This window comes from Ursus arctos, unplaced genomic scaffold (assembly GCF_023065955.2).
Source record: "Ursus arctos isolate Adak ecotype North America unplaced genomic scaffold, UrsArc2.0 scaffold_36, whole genome shotgun sequence".
NCBI classification, from domain to species: domain Eukaryota; kingdom Metazoa; phylum Chordata; class Mammalia; order Carnivora; family Ursidae; genus Ursus; species Ursus arctos.
The window spans coordinates 16,249,888-16,270,097 of NW_026623050.1; the positions used below are offsets into that span (position 1 = coordinate 16,249,888).

Genomic DNA, 20,210 nt, shown 5'->3' on the forward strand with positions numbered 1-20,210 from the left:
TAAATTAACTTTTTTAAAGGTTGGACAAAAGCAATGAGATTTCCTTTTTCACAGTGACAGGGGAATAATTTTGTGAAGGCATTACATTCTGTAACTTTTGAAAATGCTAGTTTTCTAAAAAAATAGATTCTCTCCTGGCAGCAGTTTATAATATTCTGCAATTAGCTTGCCTAAAATTTCAGCATGTGTCTATTCTTCATATTTTAAAATCAAGTGTACAGTGGGAAAATAGCTGCATTTAACAGATTTTTTCCCCTCTGAAGTGTGTGATGGCTATCAAATCTTTTTGCAAATAAGTTAAAAGAACCAGATTTAACAAAGACCTGAAGTTTTAATATTTGAACTGGCAAAATGTAAATCTAGTTAATGAACTGAAAAATAACAACCAAGCCAACAAATAAACCAAAACAAAAAACCCCGGTTCCTATAAATAATAATAGCAAATGCAGTGTTTATGCTGTGCCAGGCACTATTCTAGGCAATTTGCATATTTTACAACAACCCTCTGAAGTAGGATGATTACTACTCCTTTTTACATTGAAGGAAACTGAGGCACCAAGAAGCTAAGTAACTTGCCCAAGGTCATGTGACTAATAATTAACAAAACCAGCGTTCAAACTTAGGCGGTCTGGAACCAGACTCCACACTTTTTATTACTATGTATTATTTTATATTCTGAATGTCTTTACCTAATAAAATTACGAGACCACAAAAGTGAGAAGTGTATAACCAAAGTTGTCTTAACTATTCAGATATTTTAAAATGGACTTTCCTACCATCAGTTGCCTTTTTTAGCTTCTGTGTCATGTTGATAAGGCCCTGGAGTCTGCCCTGCTGGGGCTATTTACTACTGCTTTGTGCCCAGGTGCAATGATCTTCCCCTTTATAGGTAGGAGGGCATGAGCAGGAGGAGGGGCAGGGGGGGAAGAGGTGGGGCTGGGGAAGGGGAGAGAGAGAATATGAATCTGAAGCAGAATCTGCGCTAAGCGTGGAACCTGATGTGGGGCTTGATCTCACAATGCAAGATCATGACATTCGCAGAAACCAGGAGTCAGATGCTCAACTGAATGAGCCACTCAGGCGCCCCTCAAGATGATGATTTTTAAGAATGAAACTTGGATGGTCCAGGGCAGCACTTGTTCATAGGGAACATAAATGTATCCCTTAGTTAAATTCCTTCCTTAGCTCTCATCCTCTTTCTCCTCAATAAACGTCATAAAGAGAAAGGAGGAAAGGTACTATAATAAACCAGAGAGAAAATGAGCTTTGGATATTTCCAAAGAAACACAATGTTATTACATTTATGCCTACAACCTCTTTAAATATTTTTATGGTGTGAGTTGGCATAAAAAGATCTCCACACAAACTGTTCAAAGTAGCTGCCCCTAAAAGGAGGTGGGAACATGAGGAATAGTTAGAAAAAAAGACCTTCTGTGTTTACTTCAGACACTTTTGTATTATTTGTTTAAAGAGTGTAAACATGCATTACTTTGTAATTAAAACACAAAAAGCAAGATAAAGTAAAAACAGGATTAGGGCATACTTAAAAATTTTAGTTCATTAACTTCCACTAATAATTTTTTTTTTTTAAAGATTTTATTTTATTTATTCATTCAACAGAGATAGAGACAGCCAGAGAGAGAGGGAACACAAGCAGGGGGAGTGGGAGAGGAAGAAGCAGGCTCCCAGCAGAGGAGCCTGATGTGGGGCTCAATCCCCTAACACTGGGATTACGCCCTGAGCCGAAGGCAGACGCTTAACCGCTGTGCCACCCAGGCGCCCCCTCCACTAATAATGTTAACCTTTGAGACATTAAAATAAAACAAAGATAATCAGAAGTACTTTAATGCAGAGTAGGAGTTAAGATGGCGGAGGAGTAGGGGACCCCTTTTTCAGCCGGTCCCCTGAGTCGAGCTGGATAGGTACCAGACCATCCTGAACAACCACGGAACCAGCCTGAGACGCAGGAAGATGCATCTGGATCTCTACAAATGAACATCTCCAGCGCTGAGTATTGAGGTACGAAGCGGGGAGCCACGAAACTGTGCACAGATATCGGAAGATAAACGGAAGGGGGAGGGAGCCGCCGCGTTCAGGCGCTGGGAAGCGGTAGCCACCTGCACGGGGCAGGGGGTGCGGCTCGCGGATGGCACCCGCGAGAGAGCGGACTGTGAGACCGTGAGCAGGGGAGCACACGCCACCAGGCATCTCGCGGAACCCCGGAATCCCGGTGCGCTCACTGGAACCAGACTGAGACCGGGAGATCCGGGAGCGTGCGGGGGCCGCTGGCGGTGTTAGAAACACAAAGGACAGAGACGCGCCGGCCCTGGAAGTGAGGGCTGGGACGCCAGGTGTGGGGCGCACATCCCGGGACGCTGCAGGGTTGAGCAGCACCAACAGAAACATAGTTAAAGTGACCAGAACATCAGTGGAGAACGGGCCGCAATCCCTTCTGTTCTGTGACAGAGGCTGAAATTCGGCCGCTGCTGCTCTGACTCTCAGAAGAGGCACAGCAAACCCCAGGGAAAGCCGCCAGAGAACAAAAGCCTGGAAGTACCGGCTCACAGTGTGCCCATCCCCATCCCCCCTCGCAGGGTACACGGAGACTCTACCCAAACAGGGTTGTCTGAGTATCAGCGCGGCAGGCCCCTCCCCCAGAAGGCAGGCTGAAAAATCAAGAAGCCCACATCCCTAAGGTACCTATAAAACAAGTGCGCACTGCCTGGGTCCTGGTCAATAATTTGGGCTCTGGACAACCCCGCAACCTCTCCTCATCAGAATGACGAGAAGGAGAAATCCCCCCCAGCAAAGAAAAGACAATGAGTCTGTGGCCTCTGCCACACAACTAATGGATATGGATATAACCAAATTATCAGAAACGGAATTCAGAGTAACAATGGTCAAGATGATGTGTAGACTTGAAAAAAGTATTAACGAAAATGTTAATGAGAATATAGAATCTCTAAGGGCAGAAATGAGAGCGAATCTGACAGAAATTAAAAATTCTATGAGCCAAATGCAGTAAAAACTAGAGGCTCTGACGGCCAGGGTGAATGAGGCAGAAGAACACATCAGCGAATTGGAGGATGGGTTAGTAGAAGAGAAAGCTAAAATAGAATCCGGGCTCAAAAAAATCCATTCTCAAGAATGTAAGTTACGGGAGATTACTGACTCAGTGAAACGTTCCAATGTCAGAATCATTGGCATCCCCGAGGGGGTGGAGAAAAACAGAGGTCTAGAAGAGACATTTGAACAAATTGTAGCTGAAAACTTCCCTAATCTAGCAAAGGAAACAAACATTCGTGTCCAAGAGGCAGAGAGGACCCCTCCCAAGCTCAACCACGACAAACCTATGCCACCTCATGTCATAGTACAATTCGCAAATATTAGATCCAAGGATACAGTATTGAAAGCGGCCAGGGCAAAGAAATTTCTCACGTACCAAGGCAAAGGTATCAGAATTACGTCAGACCTGTCTACACAGACCTGGAATGAGAGAACGGGTTGGGGGGTGCATTTTTAAAGCTCTTTCAGAGAAAAACATGCAGCCAAGGATCCTTTATCCAGCAAGGCTGTCATTCAGAATGGATGGAGAAATAAAGACTTTCCAGAATTGCCAGTCATTGACCAATTTCGTAACCATGAAACCAGCCCTACAGGAGATATTAAGGGGGGTTCTATAAAAGTAAAAAGGCCCCAAGAGTGATACAGAACAGAAAGTAACAATCTATAGAAACAAAGACTTTACTGGCAACATGGCATCATTAAAATCATATCTCTCAATAATCAGTCTCAATGTAAATGGCCTAAATGCTCCCATAAAACGTCACAGGGTTGCAGATTGGATAAAAAGACATGACCCATCCATTTGCTGTCTACAAGAGACTCATTTTGAACCTAAAGATACATTCAGACTGAAAGTAAAGGGATGGAATACCATAATTCACGCCAATGGACCTCAAAAGAAAGCTGGGGTAGCAATTCTCATATCAGACAGATTGGATTTTAAACTAAAGACTATAGTTAGAGACACAGAAGGGCACTATATTATTCTTAAAGGATGTATCCAACAAGTGGATATGACAATTATAAATATATATGCCCCCACCAGGGGAGCAGCAAGATACACAAGCCAACTCTTAACCAGAATAAAGAGACATATTGATAAACATACGTTAATAGTAGGGGACCTCAACACTCCACTATCAGCAATAGACAGATCACCAGAGCAGAAAACCAACATAGAAACAAGAGCTTTGAATGCCATACTCGACGAGTTGGACCTCATAGATATACATAGAACAGTACACCCCAGAACCAGAGAATACTCATTCTATTCTAATGCCCAAGGAACATTCTCAAGAATAGACCATGTTCTGGGTCACAAAACAGGTCTCAACCGATACCAAAAGACTGAAATTATTTCCTGCATATTCTCAGACCACAACGCTTTGAAATTGGAACTCAACTACAAGGAAAAATTTGGAAGAAACTCAAACACTTGGAGACTAAGAACCATGCTGCTCAGGAATGATTCGATAAACCAGGAAATCAAAAATCAAATTAAACAATTTATGGAGACCAATGAGAATGAAAACACAACGGTCCAAAACCTATGGGATACTGCAAAGGCAGTCCTATGGGGGAAATACATAGCCATCCAAGCCTCATTCAAAAGAATAGAAAAATCTAAAATGCAGTTTTTATATTCTCACCTCAAGAAGCTGGAACGGCAACAGAGGGACAGGCCTAATCCATGCACAAGGAAGCAGTTGACCAAGATTAGAGCAGAAATCAATGAATTAGAAACCAGGAGTACAGTAGAACAGATCAACAGAACTAGAAGCTGGTTCTTTGAACGAATTAATAAAATTGACAGACCACTGGCAAGACTTATCCAAAAGAATAGAGAAAGGACCCAAATTAATAAAATTATGAATGAAAAAGGAGAGGTCACAACCGACACCAATGAAATTGGAAGGATTATTAGAAACTTTTATCAACAGCTTTATGCCAATAAATTAAGCAATCTGGAAGAGATGGAATCCTTCCTGGAAACCCATAAACTACCAAGACTGAAACAGGAATAAATTGATTTTTTAAACAGGCCAATTAATTATGAGGAGATTGAAACAGTGATAAACAACCTTCCAAAAAACAAAACTCCAGGACTGGACGGTTTTCCTGGGGAATTCTACCAAACATTCAAAGAAGAAATAATACCTATTCTCCTAAAGCTATTTCAAAAAATAGAAACAGAAGGAAAGCTACCAAACTCATTCTATGAGGCCATTATTACCTTGATCCCCAAAACCAGGCAAAGACCCCATCAAAAAGGAGAATTACAGACTGATTTCCCTAATGAATATGGACGCCAAAATCCTCAACAAGATACTTGCTAATAGTACATTAAAAGGATTATCCATCACGATCAAGTGGGATTCATACCTGGGATGCAAGCGTGGTTCAACATTCGCAAATCGATCAGCGTGATACATCATATCAACAAGAAAAGGCTCAGGAACCATATGATCCTCTCAATTGATGCAGAAAAAGCATTTGACAAAATACAGCATCCTTTCCTGATTAAAACCCTTCAGAGTATAGGAACAGAGGGTACATTTCTTAATCTCATAAAAGCCATCTATGAAAAGCCTACGGCAAATATCATTCTCAATGGGGAAAAGCTGGAAGCCTTTCCCTTAAGATCAGGAACTCGACAAGGATGCCCACTCTCGCCACTATTATTCAACATAGTACTAGAAGTCCTTGCAACAGCAATCAGACAACAAAAAGGGATAAAATGTATCCAAATGGGCAAAGAAGAAGTCAAAATGTCTCTCTTTGCAGATGACATGATACACTATATGGAAAACCCAAAAGAAGCCACTCCCAAACTATTAGAAGTTATAGAGCAATTCAGTAATGTGGCGGGATACAAAATCAATGCTCAGAAATCAGTTGCATTTCTATACACGAATAATGGGACTGAAGAAAGAGAAATTAGGGAATCCATCCCATTTACAGTAGCACCAAAAACCATACGTTACCTTGGAATTAACTTCACCAGAGACGTAAAGGATCTATATTCTAGAAACTATAAATCGCTCTTGAAAGACATTGAGGAACACACAAAAAGATGGAAAGATATTCCATGCTCATGGATCGGAAGAATTAACATAGTTAAAATGTCCATGCTACCCAGAGCAATCTACACTTTCAATGCTATCCTGATCAAAATACCGAGGACATTTTTCAAAGAACTGGAACAAATAGTCCTTAAATTTGTATGGAACCAGAAAAGGCCCCGAATCTCCAAAGAACTGTTGAAAAGGAAAAACAAAGCTGGGGGCATCATAATGCCGGATTTCGAGCTGTACTACAAAGCTGTGATCACAAAGACAGCACAGTACTGGCAGAAAAACAGACACATAGACCAATGGAACAGAACAGAGAACCCAGAAATGGACCCTCAGCTCTTTGGGCAACTAATCTTTGATAAAGCAGGAAAAAACATCCGGTGGAAAAAAAGACAGTCTCTTCAATAAATGGTGCTGGGAAAATTGGACAGCTACATGCAAAAGAATGAAACTTGAGCACTCTCTCACACCATACACAAAGATAAACTCCAAATGGATGAAAGACCTTGATGTGAGACAGGAATCCATCAAAATCCTAGAGGAGAGCAGAGGCAGCAACCTATACGACATTGGCCAAAGCGACCTTTTTCATGACACATTTCCAAAGGCAAGAGAAACAAAAGATAAAATGAACTTGTGGGACTTCATCAACATAAAAAGCTTCTGCACAGCCAAGGGAACAGTCAAAAAATCTAAGAGGCAGCCCACAGAATGGGAGAATATATTTGCAAATGATGCTACAGATAAAAGACTGGTATCCAAGATCTACAAAGAACTTCTCAAACTCAATACGCGAGAAACAAATAAACAAATCATAAAATGGGCAGAAGATATGAACAGACACTTTTCCAATGATGACATACAAATGGCTAACAGACACATGAAAAAATGTTCAAAATCATTAGCCATCAGGGAAATTCAAATCAAAACCACACTAAGATACCACCTTATGCCAGTTAGAATGGCAAAAATTGACAAGGCAAGAAACAACAATTGCTGGAGAGGATGTGGAGAAAGGGGGTCCCTCCTACATTGTTGGTGGGAATGCAAGTTGGTACAGCCACTCTGGAAAACAGTGTGGAGGTCCCTTAAAAAGTTAAAAATTGAGCTACCCTATGACCCAGCCATTGCACTACTGGGTATTTACCCCCAAAGATACAGACGTAGTGAAGAGAAGGGCCATATGCTCCCCAATGTTCATAGCAGCTCTGTCCACAATAGCTAAATCGTGGAAGGAACGGAGATGCCCTTCAACAGATGACTGGACTAAGAAGTTGTGGTCCATATATACAATGGAATATTGCTCAGCTATCAGAAAGAACGAGTTCTCAACATTTGCTGCAACATGGACGGCACTGGAGGAGATAATGCTAAGTGAAATAAGCAGAGAAAGACAATTATCATATGGTTTCTCTCATCCATGGAACATAAGAACTAGGAAGATCGGTAGGGGAAGAAAGGGATAAAGAAAGGGGGGTAATCAGAAGGGGGAATGAAGCATGAGAGACTATGGACTCTGAGAAACAAACTGAGGGCTTCAGAGGGGAGGGTGATGGGGGAATGGGATAGACCAGTGATGGGTATTAAGGAGGGCACGTATTGCATGGTGCACTGGGTGTTATACACAACTAACGAAGCATCGAACTTTACATTGGAATCCGGGGATGTACTGTATGGTGACTAACACAATATAATAGAAAATCATTTAAAAAAAATAAATTCTAACCTGAAAAATGATTTAATACTGACCCCAAACAAGATTTCTCCGTGTTGCTCATCTTCCCTGTCCTGATTTACTTCATAATTGGTGAATCAGATAAGTGTGTCTAATTGTAGAAACCTCTTGCTCACGGTTCTGTCCTGAGTTTTCTCTTCTCCCTCTATGTTCTCACTCATTGAGTATGCTAATGATGCTTCCAAATTTCTGTCTCTAGCTAGGTCTGTTTCCTGGACATAAGGAGACATTTATTCAACTGCCTATTTCTCTCTCTTTCTGTTGGTCCTATAAGTACTTTGAAATGCCCAACATCAAATTCATCATCATCTTTAAACTTGTGAATGGTATCATTACCTACCCACCCAGTTACCTAAGGCAAACCCTGGACTCCACTTCCTTCTCTCCCTACTGACACTATCACCAAGTTCCATGAATTATGCCTCTAAATTTGTCTTGACTTTGTTCTCTTCTCTTAATCTCACTACCTTATTAATTCCGGCTACTATTACTTCTCATTGTAATAGGTGCTTTAAGTTTTGCTCCCTTCTTCTGTCCATTTTATAGATTTCTTAAAAATGGTCTCTGATGCTCTCAAGACAGAGTTCAAAGACCTCATCAATGGTCTCTATAGACCCTATAGACTCTTATCCTCGCTCCCTTCTCCACTTTTCATTTCCTGCTGTTACTCAACATTATAGTCATCCTAAAATTCATTCAGCTCCTAGAACATGCCATGCTCTCTTCCCTCTGAGCCTTTCAAGACATGGTTCCCTCCATATGGAACACATGGCTCAGTCTTAAAGTTTCAACATAAATTTAACGTTCTTGAAGAAGCTTTCCCTAAGGGGTGCCTGCATGGCTCAGTCGGTTAAGTGTCTGCTTTGGCTCAGGTCATGATCCCGGGGTACTGGAATCAAGCCCCACATGGGGCTCCCTGCTCAATGCGGAGTCTCCTTCTGCCCCTCTCCCCACTTATTATCTGTCTCTCAAATAAATAAATAAATAACTTAAAAAACAAAAATAAAAAAACCTTCCCTAAATCACCTTTGACTGTCACTAAACGACAAGCACTGGGTATCCTACTGCTAGCTTTCATGGCGCCCTGCCATAACTAATAAATACATTTACCACACTTCGTTAGTGATTATCTGCATCCTCCACTAGACTCTACTTTCAAGACGCCATGAGAGTAAGCCTGTTACTAACTTGTTCATCTTGTATCAACAGCACCTAAAATAGCACCTCGCTCATAGAACCGCCCAATTAACATTTGCTAAATGAAGAAATATAAAACTATTTTAAGAAAATGATTATGAAGGGGCGCCTGGGTGGCACAGCGGTTAAGCGTCTGCCTTTGGCTCAGGGCGTGATCCCGGCGTTACGGGATCGAGCCCCACATCAGGCTCTTCTGCTGTGAGCCTGCTTCTTCCTCTCCTACTCCCCCTGCTTGTGTTCCCTCTCTCGCTGGCTGTCTCTCTCTGTCGAATAAATAAATAAAATCTTTAAAAAAAAAAAAAAAGAAAATGATTATGAAGAGCACTTTTTGGGATGTGACTTTCAAAGGCTATTGTAGGACATACTTTAATTTTTAAAATTCTATAAAAATAAAAAACTACGTGGGTGTCCTCTTCGTGTAAAAGTTACAAGCTATCTTACTAGTTTAGTTAAGGGCCTTGTGGCCATAATTGTTTGTGCATAAATGTAAGTTGAGACAATGGCCTTGTTAGGTAGACATGGCAGGTATTACGTTTCAACCACATTTCAAAGGAATTACAAGATTTACCTGAAAGAACTCCAGGCCGGTGCTTCTTCCAAATATAGTAGTCTAACTGAAGACGTTAATCATCTCTTGTTAAATAAAGATGATGCTACAGACCAACCACATGAGGGATATGAACTTTGAACTGTTTATCTACTAACAGAATTGCAGGCATCCACCCAAAGTACTTCTATTTTTGTTCATGTGACTACTAACGTGCATGTATGAGGGCAGACGGAGGAGGGCAGTTTGTTGTAATAGGGCAAAGCAGAACTAACTGCCTCATGAAGGGATCGATGCCACGGCCCTGACCTTTAATAGGGCTAGAGTTTCCCAACCCTCTTTAATTTCAATGGAAATAAACCTTACTGGAATACCAAGAACATTTAAGAAAAGAAGAAAGGGGTTTAACTTCAATGAAGAATAATCTCAAACATAATGGATTCTGATATCATGCCATTTTCTCAAAATCGTGCCACAGATTCTATTATCATGCCATTTTTTCTGTTCCAGGGAAGTCAGTCTTGATCCATTTAAATCTGAAATGGGTATCCTATTTAATTTAGGTAGACCAATTTAGGTGCTGAAGAGAGTACACTTTTCATCTGTTAAACCTCACGACTCTCACTATAAAGAGCTAACGTCAGTCTCAAAAACTCAGTACTTAACATAGTATTATTTTTCATCAAGTCTACTTTTGTGTGGATTTGAAAACTCATGTTGAGGTGCTGTTTTGGTTTTCCCTGATGCCCTCCCACTGCTTCTTGGTAGCTTTAGCTTGAGTCACCAGGGTTTTGCCATCAGACAGCAGTAGGGATGAGAACTGCTGTGCAGCAGGTGAACAGTAAGGTGGTAATGGTGGGGACAAAACCTGGGACATCCTGACAGATCCAAGGAAACTCTGGGGCACATAAAAGCTTTGATATATACAGGCGGTTCCCAGCCAAAGTCAGTCACTGAATTACGTCATAAGATAACTTGGTAACTGAGATAGAAGAAGCACATACCTGATAGCCGCTACCCTTCCAGAACTTTTTCATTTCCTTACGTCTCCAAGCAACAACTGAAGCAGTGACAAGTGTGCAAGGAACTAAATAAAGGAGGGCAGGCTGTCCCTTTTTCATCAGCACCAGAACAACAAATGTGAGTATCATGCCAACAGCATAGGCTGTAAGAAGAACACCAATTATCAGGCATTTCTACATGCTACCAAAAGTGGATTTTGACTCCCTTACTGAAGCGGTGGTTTTCAAACGTTTCTGAGGACATTTTTGCCCTGTGACTTTTTTCCTGATTTTGTTAGTTTCCTAGATAGCCATTTGGAGAGACATACCTCATTGCTTTTGAAAGCTTGAAAACTGTTTAGTATTTCAATTATAATTACTCTAATCATTAATCATTGACAAAGAAGGAAGTCTCTTATTTTCTGTCACTGTTAAGGATGTTGAGCTGTTGCACATTTTAGATAACTGAAGTCTGTACCTGTAGGTACTAAAGTAACACCTGCTTTAGAAAATCTTCCGAATTCTGATTATATAATTCCTGGGCTTCTTCAACAAGGGCACGCCAAACATCATCTATCTTTCCTTAATGATGCAGCGTCTCGCCATGAACACAGATCTCAGAATACTGGAGCTAGCAGAGCCTTTAGAGACAGTTCAGTTTACCTCCTGATTTTATAGACAAAGCAATGGAGGACCAGGGAAGTTGAGTGAACTGCCCAAAGTTATACGGCCCAATGGACAGAGAGCCCTGTTACCTGCCTTTGCACTGAGTGTTCTTGTGTTCTGTCACACTGACTGGTGCTGGACTTCAATACAGTCATGCCCTCCGATAATACCATTCAGCCTCTAACTGCCTTTCTTCTTTCTTTATGGGCTTTTTTTTTTTATTTTTATCATCTTTTCACTCACTTAAGTTGTTCTTTGTTGCTGTCAGGTACCTATTCCTAGTAATACCCTTCTCTACTGCTGGCGTACACTTTTAATTTACGGAATTTAACTCCACTGTGCAATTGAAAACCTTGCCAGAACAGTACCTAAATGGCTCTGGAGCAGGCCACCTACCTAAGAATAAAGAACTTTGGTGTAAGACTTTGAAATATCTGTTTGATATGTTTAGAGGTAAAGTATTTTTTGGTTTGCTTCCTGTTCTTGTCTGTTTTCAATAAGAGAAACAGAGGGATAAATGACAATTACTTCTGCTGTCCCAGGTGAGATGTTATTATGCCATAAATTCATTTCTATAAATACACTGTCATTCATATAGTATTTTAAGAAAATCTAATATTATACAATTTATTGACTACTTCTGTGCCAGATGCTTTAGTAAGCACTTAAGATATAAAATCTAATGATTTTCTTTCACATAATTTTTTAAACCTCAAAAACCTTATGATATAGGTAGTAAAGCATTATTCCTTTCTGATGGAAAACTTGGCTTATTAATTAATGATGAAGAATTAGAATCCAGGACTCCATATTTTCAGACCTCGACCTTTTCCTACAGACAATACAATTCAACATAATAGAAAGACAACACAAAAATTTACCAATTGTGGAGGAAACATAGTATATAGAAGAAGAACCAGTCTGAACATCAAATCTTCTACAGTATGCAACCAACAGGCCTAAAAAAAAAAACAAAACAAACAAAAAAAAAACCCACCAAACGCATTATTTTCTTAAAACAGTAACAGCCACACAAATTCAACTATTAACTATGGCAACAGTACATGCTGCATTGTATTTAACATTCCTTTTTGCATCATGAGAACATTAAGGTACCTCAAATTCTGGACAAAATTTTTATGATTTTTTTTAACTTAATGCCATTTTTAAACATTTTCCTAAACCATTAAACAGTCTTTATTTTATTTTTTATTTTTTTTAAAGATTTTATTTATTTATTTGACAGAGAGAGAGACAGCCAGCGAGAGAGGGAACACAAGCAAGGGGAGTGGGAGAGGAAGAAGCAGGCTCTTGGCGGAGGAGCCTGATGTGGGGCTCGATCCCATAATGCCGGGATCACGCCCTGAGCCGAAGGCAGACACCTAACTGCTGTGCCACCCAGGCGCCTCCATTAAACGGTCTTTAAAAGCATGATTTTTTTATTAGCTGCTTAATATTCCATGACAGAAAATTTTTTATATTTCTGTGGTTATAATGTCATTTATGATTTTATTGATTTGGGTTCTCTTTTTTTCTTGGTTAGTCTAGTAAAAGGTTTCTCATTTTTGTTTATCCTTTTAAAAAACCAACTCTGGGGCACCTGGATGGCCCAGTCGGTTAAGTGTCTGCCTTCGGCTCAGGTCATGATCCTGGAGTCCCCGGATCAAGCCTCGTGTCAGGCTCCCTGCTCAGCAGGAAGTCTGTTTCTCCCTCTCTCTATGCTCTTTCCCCCACTCCCCGCTCATGTTCTCTCTCTCACTCACTCTAATAAATAAATTTAAAAAAATCTAAAAATAAAAAGCCAGCTCCTAGTTTTATTCATCTTTTCTACTGTTTTCCTGTTCTCTATTTCTGCTGCATTCTATTATTTCCCTCGTTCTGCTAGCTTTGGGCTTAGTTTGTTTTCCAGTTCCTTACATATAAAGTTAGCGTGCTTATCTGCTTTTCTATTTTCTGTATGTATGTGGTTATCACTATAAACGTCCCTCTTAGAACTGCTTTTGTTGCATCCCATAAGTTTTGGGATGTTGTTTCTCTCTTCAGTTTTCTCACGGTATTTTTAAATTTCTATTTTAATTTTTTCTTTTGATGCATTGGTTGTTCAAAACTATTTTAGTTTAATTTCTATGTACTTGTAAATTTTCCAGTTTTCCTCCTGTTATTGATTTCTAGTTTCATACCATTGCGGTCAGAAAATATACTCGGTATATAATTTCGATCTTCTTAAATTTGCTAAGATTTGCTCTGTGGTCGAACTCGTGATCTTAGAAAATGAACTAACAGAGTTGCTACACTGGACTTTGCTATGTCAACTCACAAGGCAGAGCTGTTGGCTTCTCTGTCTCTACCTGGCCTTACTATGTAAATGAAAGGGCTTTTGCAGAAGAGCCCATACTTTTTACCCCTTCGCAGGCAGTTAGTACAGACACGCTGTAAGGACAAACTCTCAACTGATTAAGAAAGACTAGTAATTACTTCTAAGCGACATTATTCCTGGGCTGGGATTAAGTTTATTCTATAGGTAGCCCAGTGAGAATAATGCAACTGTCAGGGAAGATACACCATATGCTGTATTTTTGTATTATTATGCCCTGCAAGCTGGTGTTCTATTATGTTTCTTCTCTTGATCGTGACCAAACCACTTTCCTAACACATAACTATTATTTTAAAATGGAAGTCATAGAAACTGCAATACATTTGGTATTATTAAATTTAACTTTAAAAGAGTTTTGTTATATACTTCCTTCTTTCTTGGGGAAGTAGGTCAAACTGATCCTAGGTGCTTCTTCTAAGACATTTTTTGAGCCATGGGAGATATACTTTGGTTGTTACCATTTGGGCTTTATCTTCTACCCCTCGAAATGCTTTTTTTCTGTTTTAGTCACTGACCCCAGCTCTAGCAATAGCCATAAATACTTGACACAGAATAGGTGACTTTAAAAAGATACTAAATATTTGGCAATTTTAAACCATCAGTATATTTTTTTACTGAATTGTTACAAATAATTGCTTACCTGGTACAATAATGTCTCCAAAACCCAGTATTGAAACTGGCATGAGGCACACACTCATTACTGAGAAATAGGCCAGCTTTGGTACCCTGATGACTACTGGTAACTGTAATTATGAGAAAAAAAAAAAAAAGGCACTAATAAACCTCTGAGGAATCTTTACTCTTATCTCTTAGAAAGGAAAGGATTGATATTAGAGTAATTGTTTTAACACTTTTAAATAGACACTTTAGAAGATCTTGAAATCAAAGAACATAAGCTACACACATATATACTCTGAATGCATAGAAAGCTTGAAAGAAACAGATCCACAGTTTCGGAAAAATGAAACCCAACACACGAGGGTTAACAGTATTAACCCAGTATCCCCGCATCTAACCTTTTTTTTTTTTTTTTCCTTTTTACCAAAGATAGGACTCAGGCCTTGAAACAGATTTTTTTTTTTTTAAATCTGGATTTTTTTTCCCCCAAAGAAGAGTTTTGTCTCAGAGGGTATGATTTAAAGTCCAATGAACATATCTGAAATACAATCCTTACTTTCTCATGGGGAGCTGAGGGTTGAGCAGTGGCTTCCACCAAGTTTCCATCATTCTAGGATGAAACCCAAGTCAATAGGTATTTAATAATTTAGATAACTAATAAAAGGGCTATATTTTGTGAGAAATAAAGTTTTACAATACCTTAACATGCACTACATGACCAGTGAATTACACAGGAAGGCAAAATTATTAACTGGACACACATATATACACTGGCAGCCATTTCTATTTAATTGCCATCCCTACCTTTTCATTATTTCCAAAAGGTCCAGCTGCAAGTTCAACCATGATACTCTCGCCATTCTAAAATTGAGGAAGAAGATGAAAGAAATTGCCCAATCATTTAAAGAGAACAATCTACCAGTATTTAAGAAGATTTGACCCTCTGGCTAATGGCCTATAGTAAACTGGAGCCATCTAAAACAAAATTCACCAAGCACATTGCTCCATTCCATTAGAGCTCAACAATGATCACAAACTAGCAGAAAAACCACACACAGGTTATTCGAGTGAAGCTCTGGGCACTGATCTGTACTGACAACGAATAGCTAGCATTTTTAATAGACTATAAATTTTAAGTGCTTGTAGTTACATTATGTGATATATGATGTGTCCTTAGTCATTTTTAGCAATAACAATGAACAGAGACATAAGAAATACTAAAATCTTTTGTATTTAGATTTGTAATAAATATTGGTAACTTTATTTGAATAACAATACATCTGATGACCTAGCTACTCACCATAATAACAATGAAGCCAAACTTGACCCCGCCCTAAAGAACTTGAGAAGCTCCCAAGCCTGTCTCCTGCCCAGTTTCAGCCCTGCCAGCTTTTTATGTCCTAATCAAAACATTAACCTTAGCTGAATTTCATCCACTGTGTCTCGCTAAGGTCTTTTTATGTGGGCTGGGGGAGGAGCCCCTTAACAGTTCCTTCCTGACAGCCACGTCTGTTGTGAAGGGGGAAAGATTTTGAGGCAGCAAATGAAGACTGCACGATCGCCCGTCTATGCTTCACACTATGATGAATTTATCATCAGACAGGCAGTGGGAAGATAAATGCTGAATTTAAGAATTTGATCAAGTAACTATAATATTTTCCATGTGGGTGGGGAGCATAGGAAAAATCACTTTCGTATTTCTAAGAGGACTTCACTGATATCTGAGCTGAGTAGAAAGAAGGATATAATCTCTAGCTACAGAAATCTTTCCCTCATGTTACCTTTTGGGTTACGGAAGGGTTAAGTCACAGGAGTTTAGGAAAACAGACTAATATTAAATACAATTCCTTACAGCAAACTCCCATAATGTGATTTAATTTCCAGACAGAGTTCATTTTGGTTCATTTTCTAATTGTTATTTAAAACACTTAAGTGAAGGCTATCACTGACATCCTCTCCTACATTCAAAGATACCTGAGTAACCACTATTTGCAATATACTGTACCGAGTTACAGGGGCGGATGGAACAAAAATGAAGACAGGTTTTTGTTTTTTGGGTTTTTTTTTTTTTTTAGAGAGAGAGAGAGACAGAGAAAGAGAGAGAGAGTGAGGGGGGCAGGGAGCAGAGAGAGAGGGAGAGAGAATCCCAAGCAGGTTCCACACCCAGTGTGGAGCCCGAGACCGGGCTCAATCTCATGACCCTGAGATCATGACCCAAGACAGAAATCAAGAGTTGGAAGCTTAACTGACTGAACCACCCAGGCGCCCCTGACAGGTTCTTATTGCCTGTACTCCTATGGCCACCTCCTCTGCTTACTCATTAAAACTCTGCTAACACCAGAGTTGAAAGACATGTTTAAAACGTCCAATGTTTAATCCTTAAAATTTCGAGTAAAAAAAAAACCCCCAAATCAGATATTACATATCTGATTTTCATTTTGAGTTACTTACTAAAGTAAGGTCTATAGCCTTAATACAAACAAACAAATCAGACTGAGAAGAAGGTGTTAGAGTAAATCTACACTAGTGAACTCCAGAGAGCACGTCTAATCTTTTCTACCAGGTCGGATTACTAGAAATCACATTCCTAGTCACTGGGAACAAATCTGGAAAAAAAGATGAAAAATTCTCTAGGCAGAGAATAAAGAAAGAGGCTGTTAAAAGACATCTTTAAATTCTGACACTCTCATGTGTAAGGAATGTAAATAGTGTGCAAGCAGACACAGTTAACACTTATAAAGTGATACTAGTGTTAAAAATGAATGGAGGAGCGCCTGGGTACCTCAGTCGGCTAACCATCTGACTCGATTTTCGCTCAGGTCATGATCTTGAGCACTGGGCATGGAGCCTGCTTAAGACGCTTGCTCTCCCTCTCCCTCTGTCCCTCCCCCGACCTCTCTCCCTCTACAAAACAAACAAACAAACAAAACTGAATGGAAAAACATTTTTAAAGGGTTTAGTTACAGTTCGTATCTACAGCCCCTGTGTACTATATGGGCCATACGCTATGACTACCTGCTGACTTAAGAGAAGGGTTTTGTACAGAGAATGCTTTACGTTCATTATGAGACCCCTCTGGAGTGACTTACAGCAACATTTTTTTGAACCAAATAAATTGACATAAACTGGGATGGCTTTAGATAGAAAGCTTTCATTAATTGATATTTTTTGTTATAATCCATAATACTAATTCTACGCTTTCAAAAAGGTTACTTTGGCTCAATGAAGTCAATGACTCAAATGGCTCATCATTAAGGCACGGAAAGATGCTAGTAAAATGGTCTGGTTAGCTGTAATTTGGGGCAGTTAACTACATTAACTATCTACTTGCATTTTAGCTCCCCAATGGGGCACATCTTTGTGCCACATGTTTATGCCATTATAACAAATATTGAAAGTGCAGTTTTACAGTGATTTCATACTTGGTAGGGGCTAAAGAAAGAGATAAACAACTAATGGGGAAAAAAATGCACTGATTATAATATCAAATCCTGAATCAAAAGAAGACTCAACATAAAATGGAGAAAGCAGGAGAATTGAGCAATAAAATACTCATGAGATAGAAATAGGGACCAGTAGAAAAACTGGGCAAATCATTTAGTACTACCACACTCACCCAACACCTCTCCCTTATTCTGGGAACAGCATCACCATTTTACGGAAGAGCTAGTGGTGGGGGCGGGGATAGATGAATGAGGAGCTGTCAGCTGCTATGAGTCTAACGTCATAGAAAAAGCCAGTCTGGGACCACAAACAAAATGGAAAGAAATAGAAAGGGAGAGTATGTGCCCCTGGGTCTAGTTTCTTCTGAGGCCAGCTCCACCTTGGCCTCTATACATAGGCTGGATAGAAGGGACCTTTGTGATATAGAAAGGTTAGACTGCATTCTGTCAGTTCCACGCGGAGAATTCGACTGATGGAAGAGGGAGCCTGGAACGCTAGCAATACTTCCTCACACAATGGATTAGGAACCGGAAGCACAAAATGCTGAGTGACTTGTCAGGATAACAAAGTTACAGAGCTACACTTCAGGTCTCCAGACTTCCAGTGGGGAGCTCCTTCGTAGTCTCAAACTAGGGGTACAGAAATGAAAGGAGCAACGACGCATTTTCATTCTTTTTGCTGTTTATGTCGTTTACAGCAAACATTTATTGTTTTATAATCAGAATTACTTTAAAATGGATAGGAAGAAAATTTATAGATATTCTCATGATCAGCCAGGAGACACTTTTCATTTAGCGGAATGACTTAAAGGTTTAAAAAAATCCTCTATTAAAAAGCTAACTTCAATGACAATTTTCAAAAGAGAATTAGTACCCACTTAATGGTAAACATCTGCAAAATCAGTTACCTAAGAGCAGGCTTAAGATTCTCCTTTTAGCATGTTTCTCACAGATTTCAAAAATATCATACCTTTGTGATGAATGGTGTTATGAAAACAAAAAACACATCATAGAGGAGGAGAAGGCCTAGAAGTATCACACATGACTGTTGAAAAAAGAAAAAATTTAAAGGTCAAACTTCCATGTAAATTAGGAGATTATATTGTTTTGCAAGTACAAATAAACATGTGAAATTACATCTAAACACTTTTTTTTAAAGGCATTTAACCGTTATTACTATTTCTAGTTTTATTCTACAAATCACATTAAAAATTTTATCTTCTCTATCCCAGTCTTTAAAAAAAAAAATCACTAAATCAAAGAAATGTTCTTCGTTGATATTTTGTCTGTAAGGATTTTATGTATTTGGCATATTATATAAATGATTAAAAATATTTTAGCTAGCAAATCAGTGGTTGGCTACGGCTGGAGATTAGGAGGACTGACTGCTAAAGGGCAGGACAGAGCTTTTGAAGAGATGAGAAATCTGTAATTGATTGGGATGGTGGCTATAAAGTTATTCATGTGTAAAACTTCAATAAATTATACACTTATGATGGGTGCATTTTGCTACATGTAAATCATACTCAAATAAAGTTGTTTTAAAAAGAAAAAATTATTTTAGCTAGCAAAGCAGTATACTTTACCTTAAAGTTGGGTAACTTCAGTGTTTTAATTAAATTCATACAGAAAGCAATCCCCAAGACATCTTGTAAAATCCAAGCCCACCTGAAATCAAAAGAAGTTACTCTATTGGTTTATGTAGTTATTCTTAGATGGGATTTTCAAAAGAAATTGATCACTAATGTAGTATCTTCAATTGTTATGATTCGACCATATGATTATTAAGCAGCAAGTATAATGACAAAAAACTTCTCATATACTCCATATTTATTAATTTGCTGTCCTCGTAGAATAATGAACATGACTACTACGGAAAAGTTGAAAAGCTACCTCAGAACGTTCATTGGATATAGTACGTACTTCTCTTTACTCCTTGAACTTATATATGTTTCTTTTAGAAAGGTAGCTCATAACAAAGGATATTGGTGTTAACATATATCCAGATAGTTGGAATCTAAAGGAAATGAGAACTATGTAACATAATCTACCAGGAACTGATATGCATAATTATCAACTGAAGCTGCCTAAAACTGTATAAACTTTGCTTACAAATTTTAGGCTACAAGTGGTTCTGGGCTTTAATAATTTTATTAATAAACCATTAAAAAGGTAAACATTTTTTTTTTGGCAAATGGACAGAGAGTTGTATATTTCCTTATATTTCCTTTCTTACATAAAAGGTAGCATACTCTTTATGGTCTTTTTTCACTTAAAATACATTCTGGAAATCACTGCATATCAATTCACAGAGGACTTCTTCATTGTTTACAGCCGCACTGTACTTCATTGTGTGGCTGTATCATTATTAAGTATATTTTTGAAGCCTATTTCAGCTTAGACGTTTAAATCATAATACTTATTTTCTTGTCTATATGACCTTGAATCCATTAGCACAAGATCTGCTTATTTAAGTACTTATTTAGCTT

The 20,210-nt window shown here is 39.0% G+C and overlaps 1 protein-coding gene across 3 annotated transcripts in view; it reads right to left on the reverse strand.

The window, feature by feature from the left end:
* SPPL2A (signal peptide peptidase like 2A) overlaps window positions 1-20,210 on the reverse strand; it is a 59,116-nt gene that overhangs the window by 8,034 nt on the left and 30,872 nt on the right. For 2 of the 3 annotated variants that reach the window (XM_048219159.2, XM_026518470.4), the window contains exons 9-14: window positions 19,308-19,389; window positions 18,692-18,766; window positions 15,083-15,139; window positions 14,301-14,403; window positions 12,168-12,245; window positions 10,624-10,784 (exon numbers count right to left, since the gene is read on the reverse strand). In XM_048219159.2, coding sequence (XP_048075116.1) covers window positions 10,624-10,784; window positions 12,168-12,245; window positions 14,301-14,403; window positions 15,083-15,139; window positions 18,692-18,766; window positions 19,308-19,389 — 556 coding nt within the window. Of the gene's footprint in view, window positions 1-10,623; window positions 10,785-12,167; window positions 12,246-14,300; window positions 14,404-14,834; window positions 14,889-15,082; window positions 15,140-18,691; window positions 18,767-19,307; window positions 19,390-20,210 lie in introns of all 3 variants that reach the window. The other variant, XM_044390968.3, reaches the window with a different exon arrangement.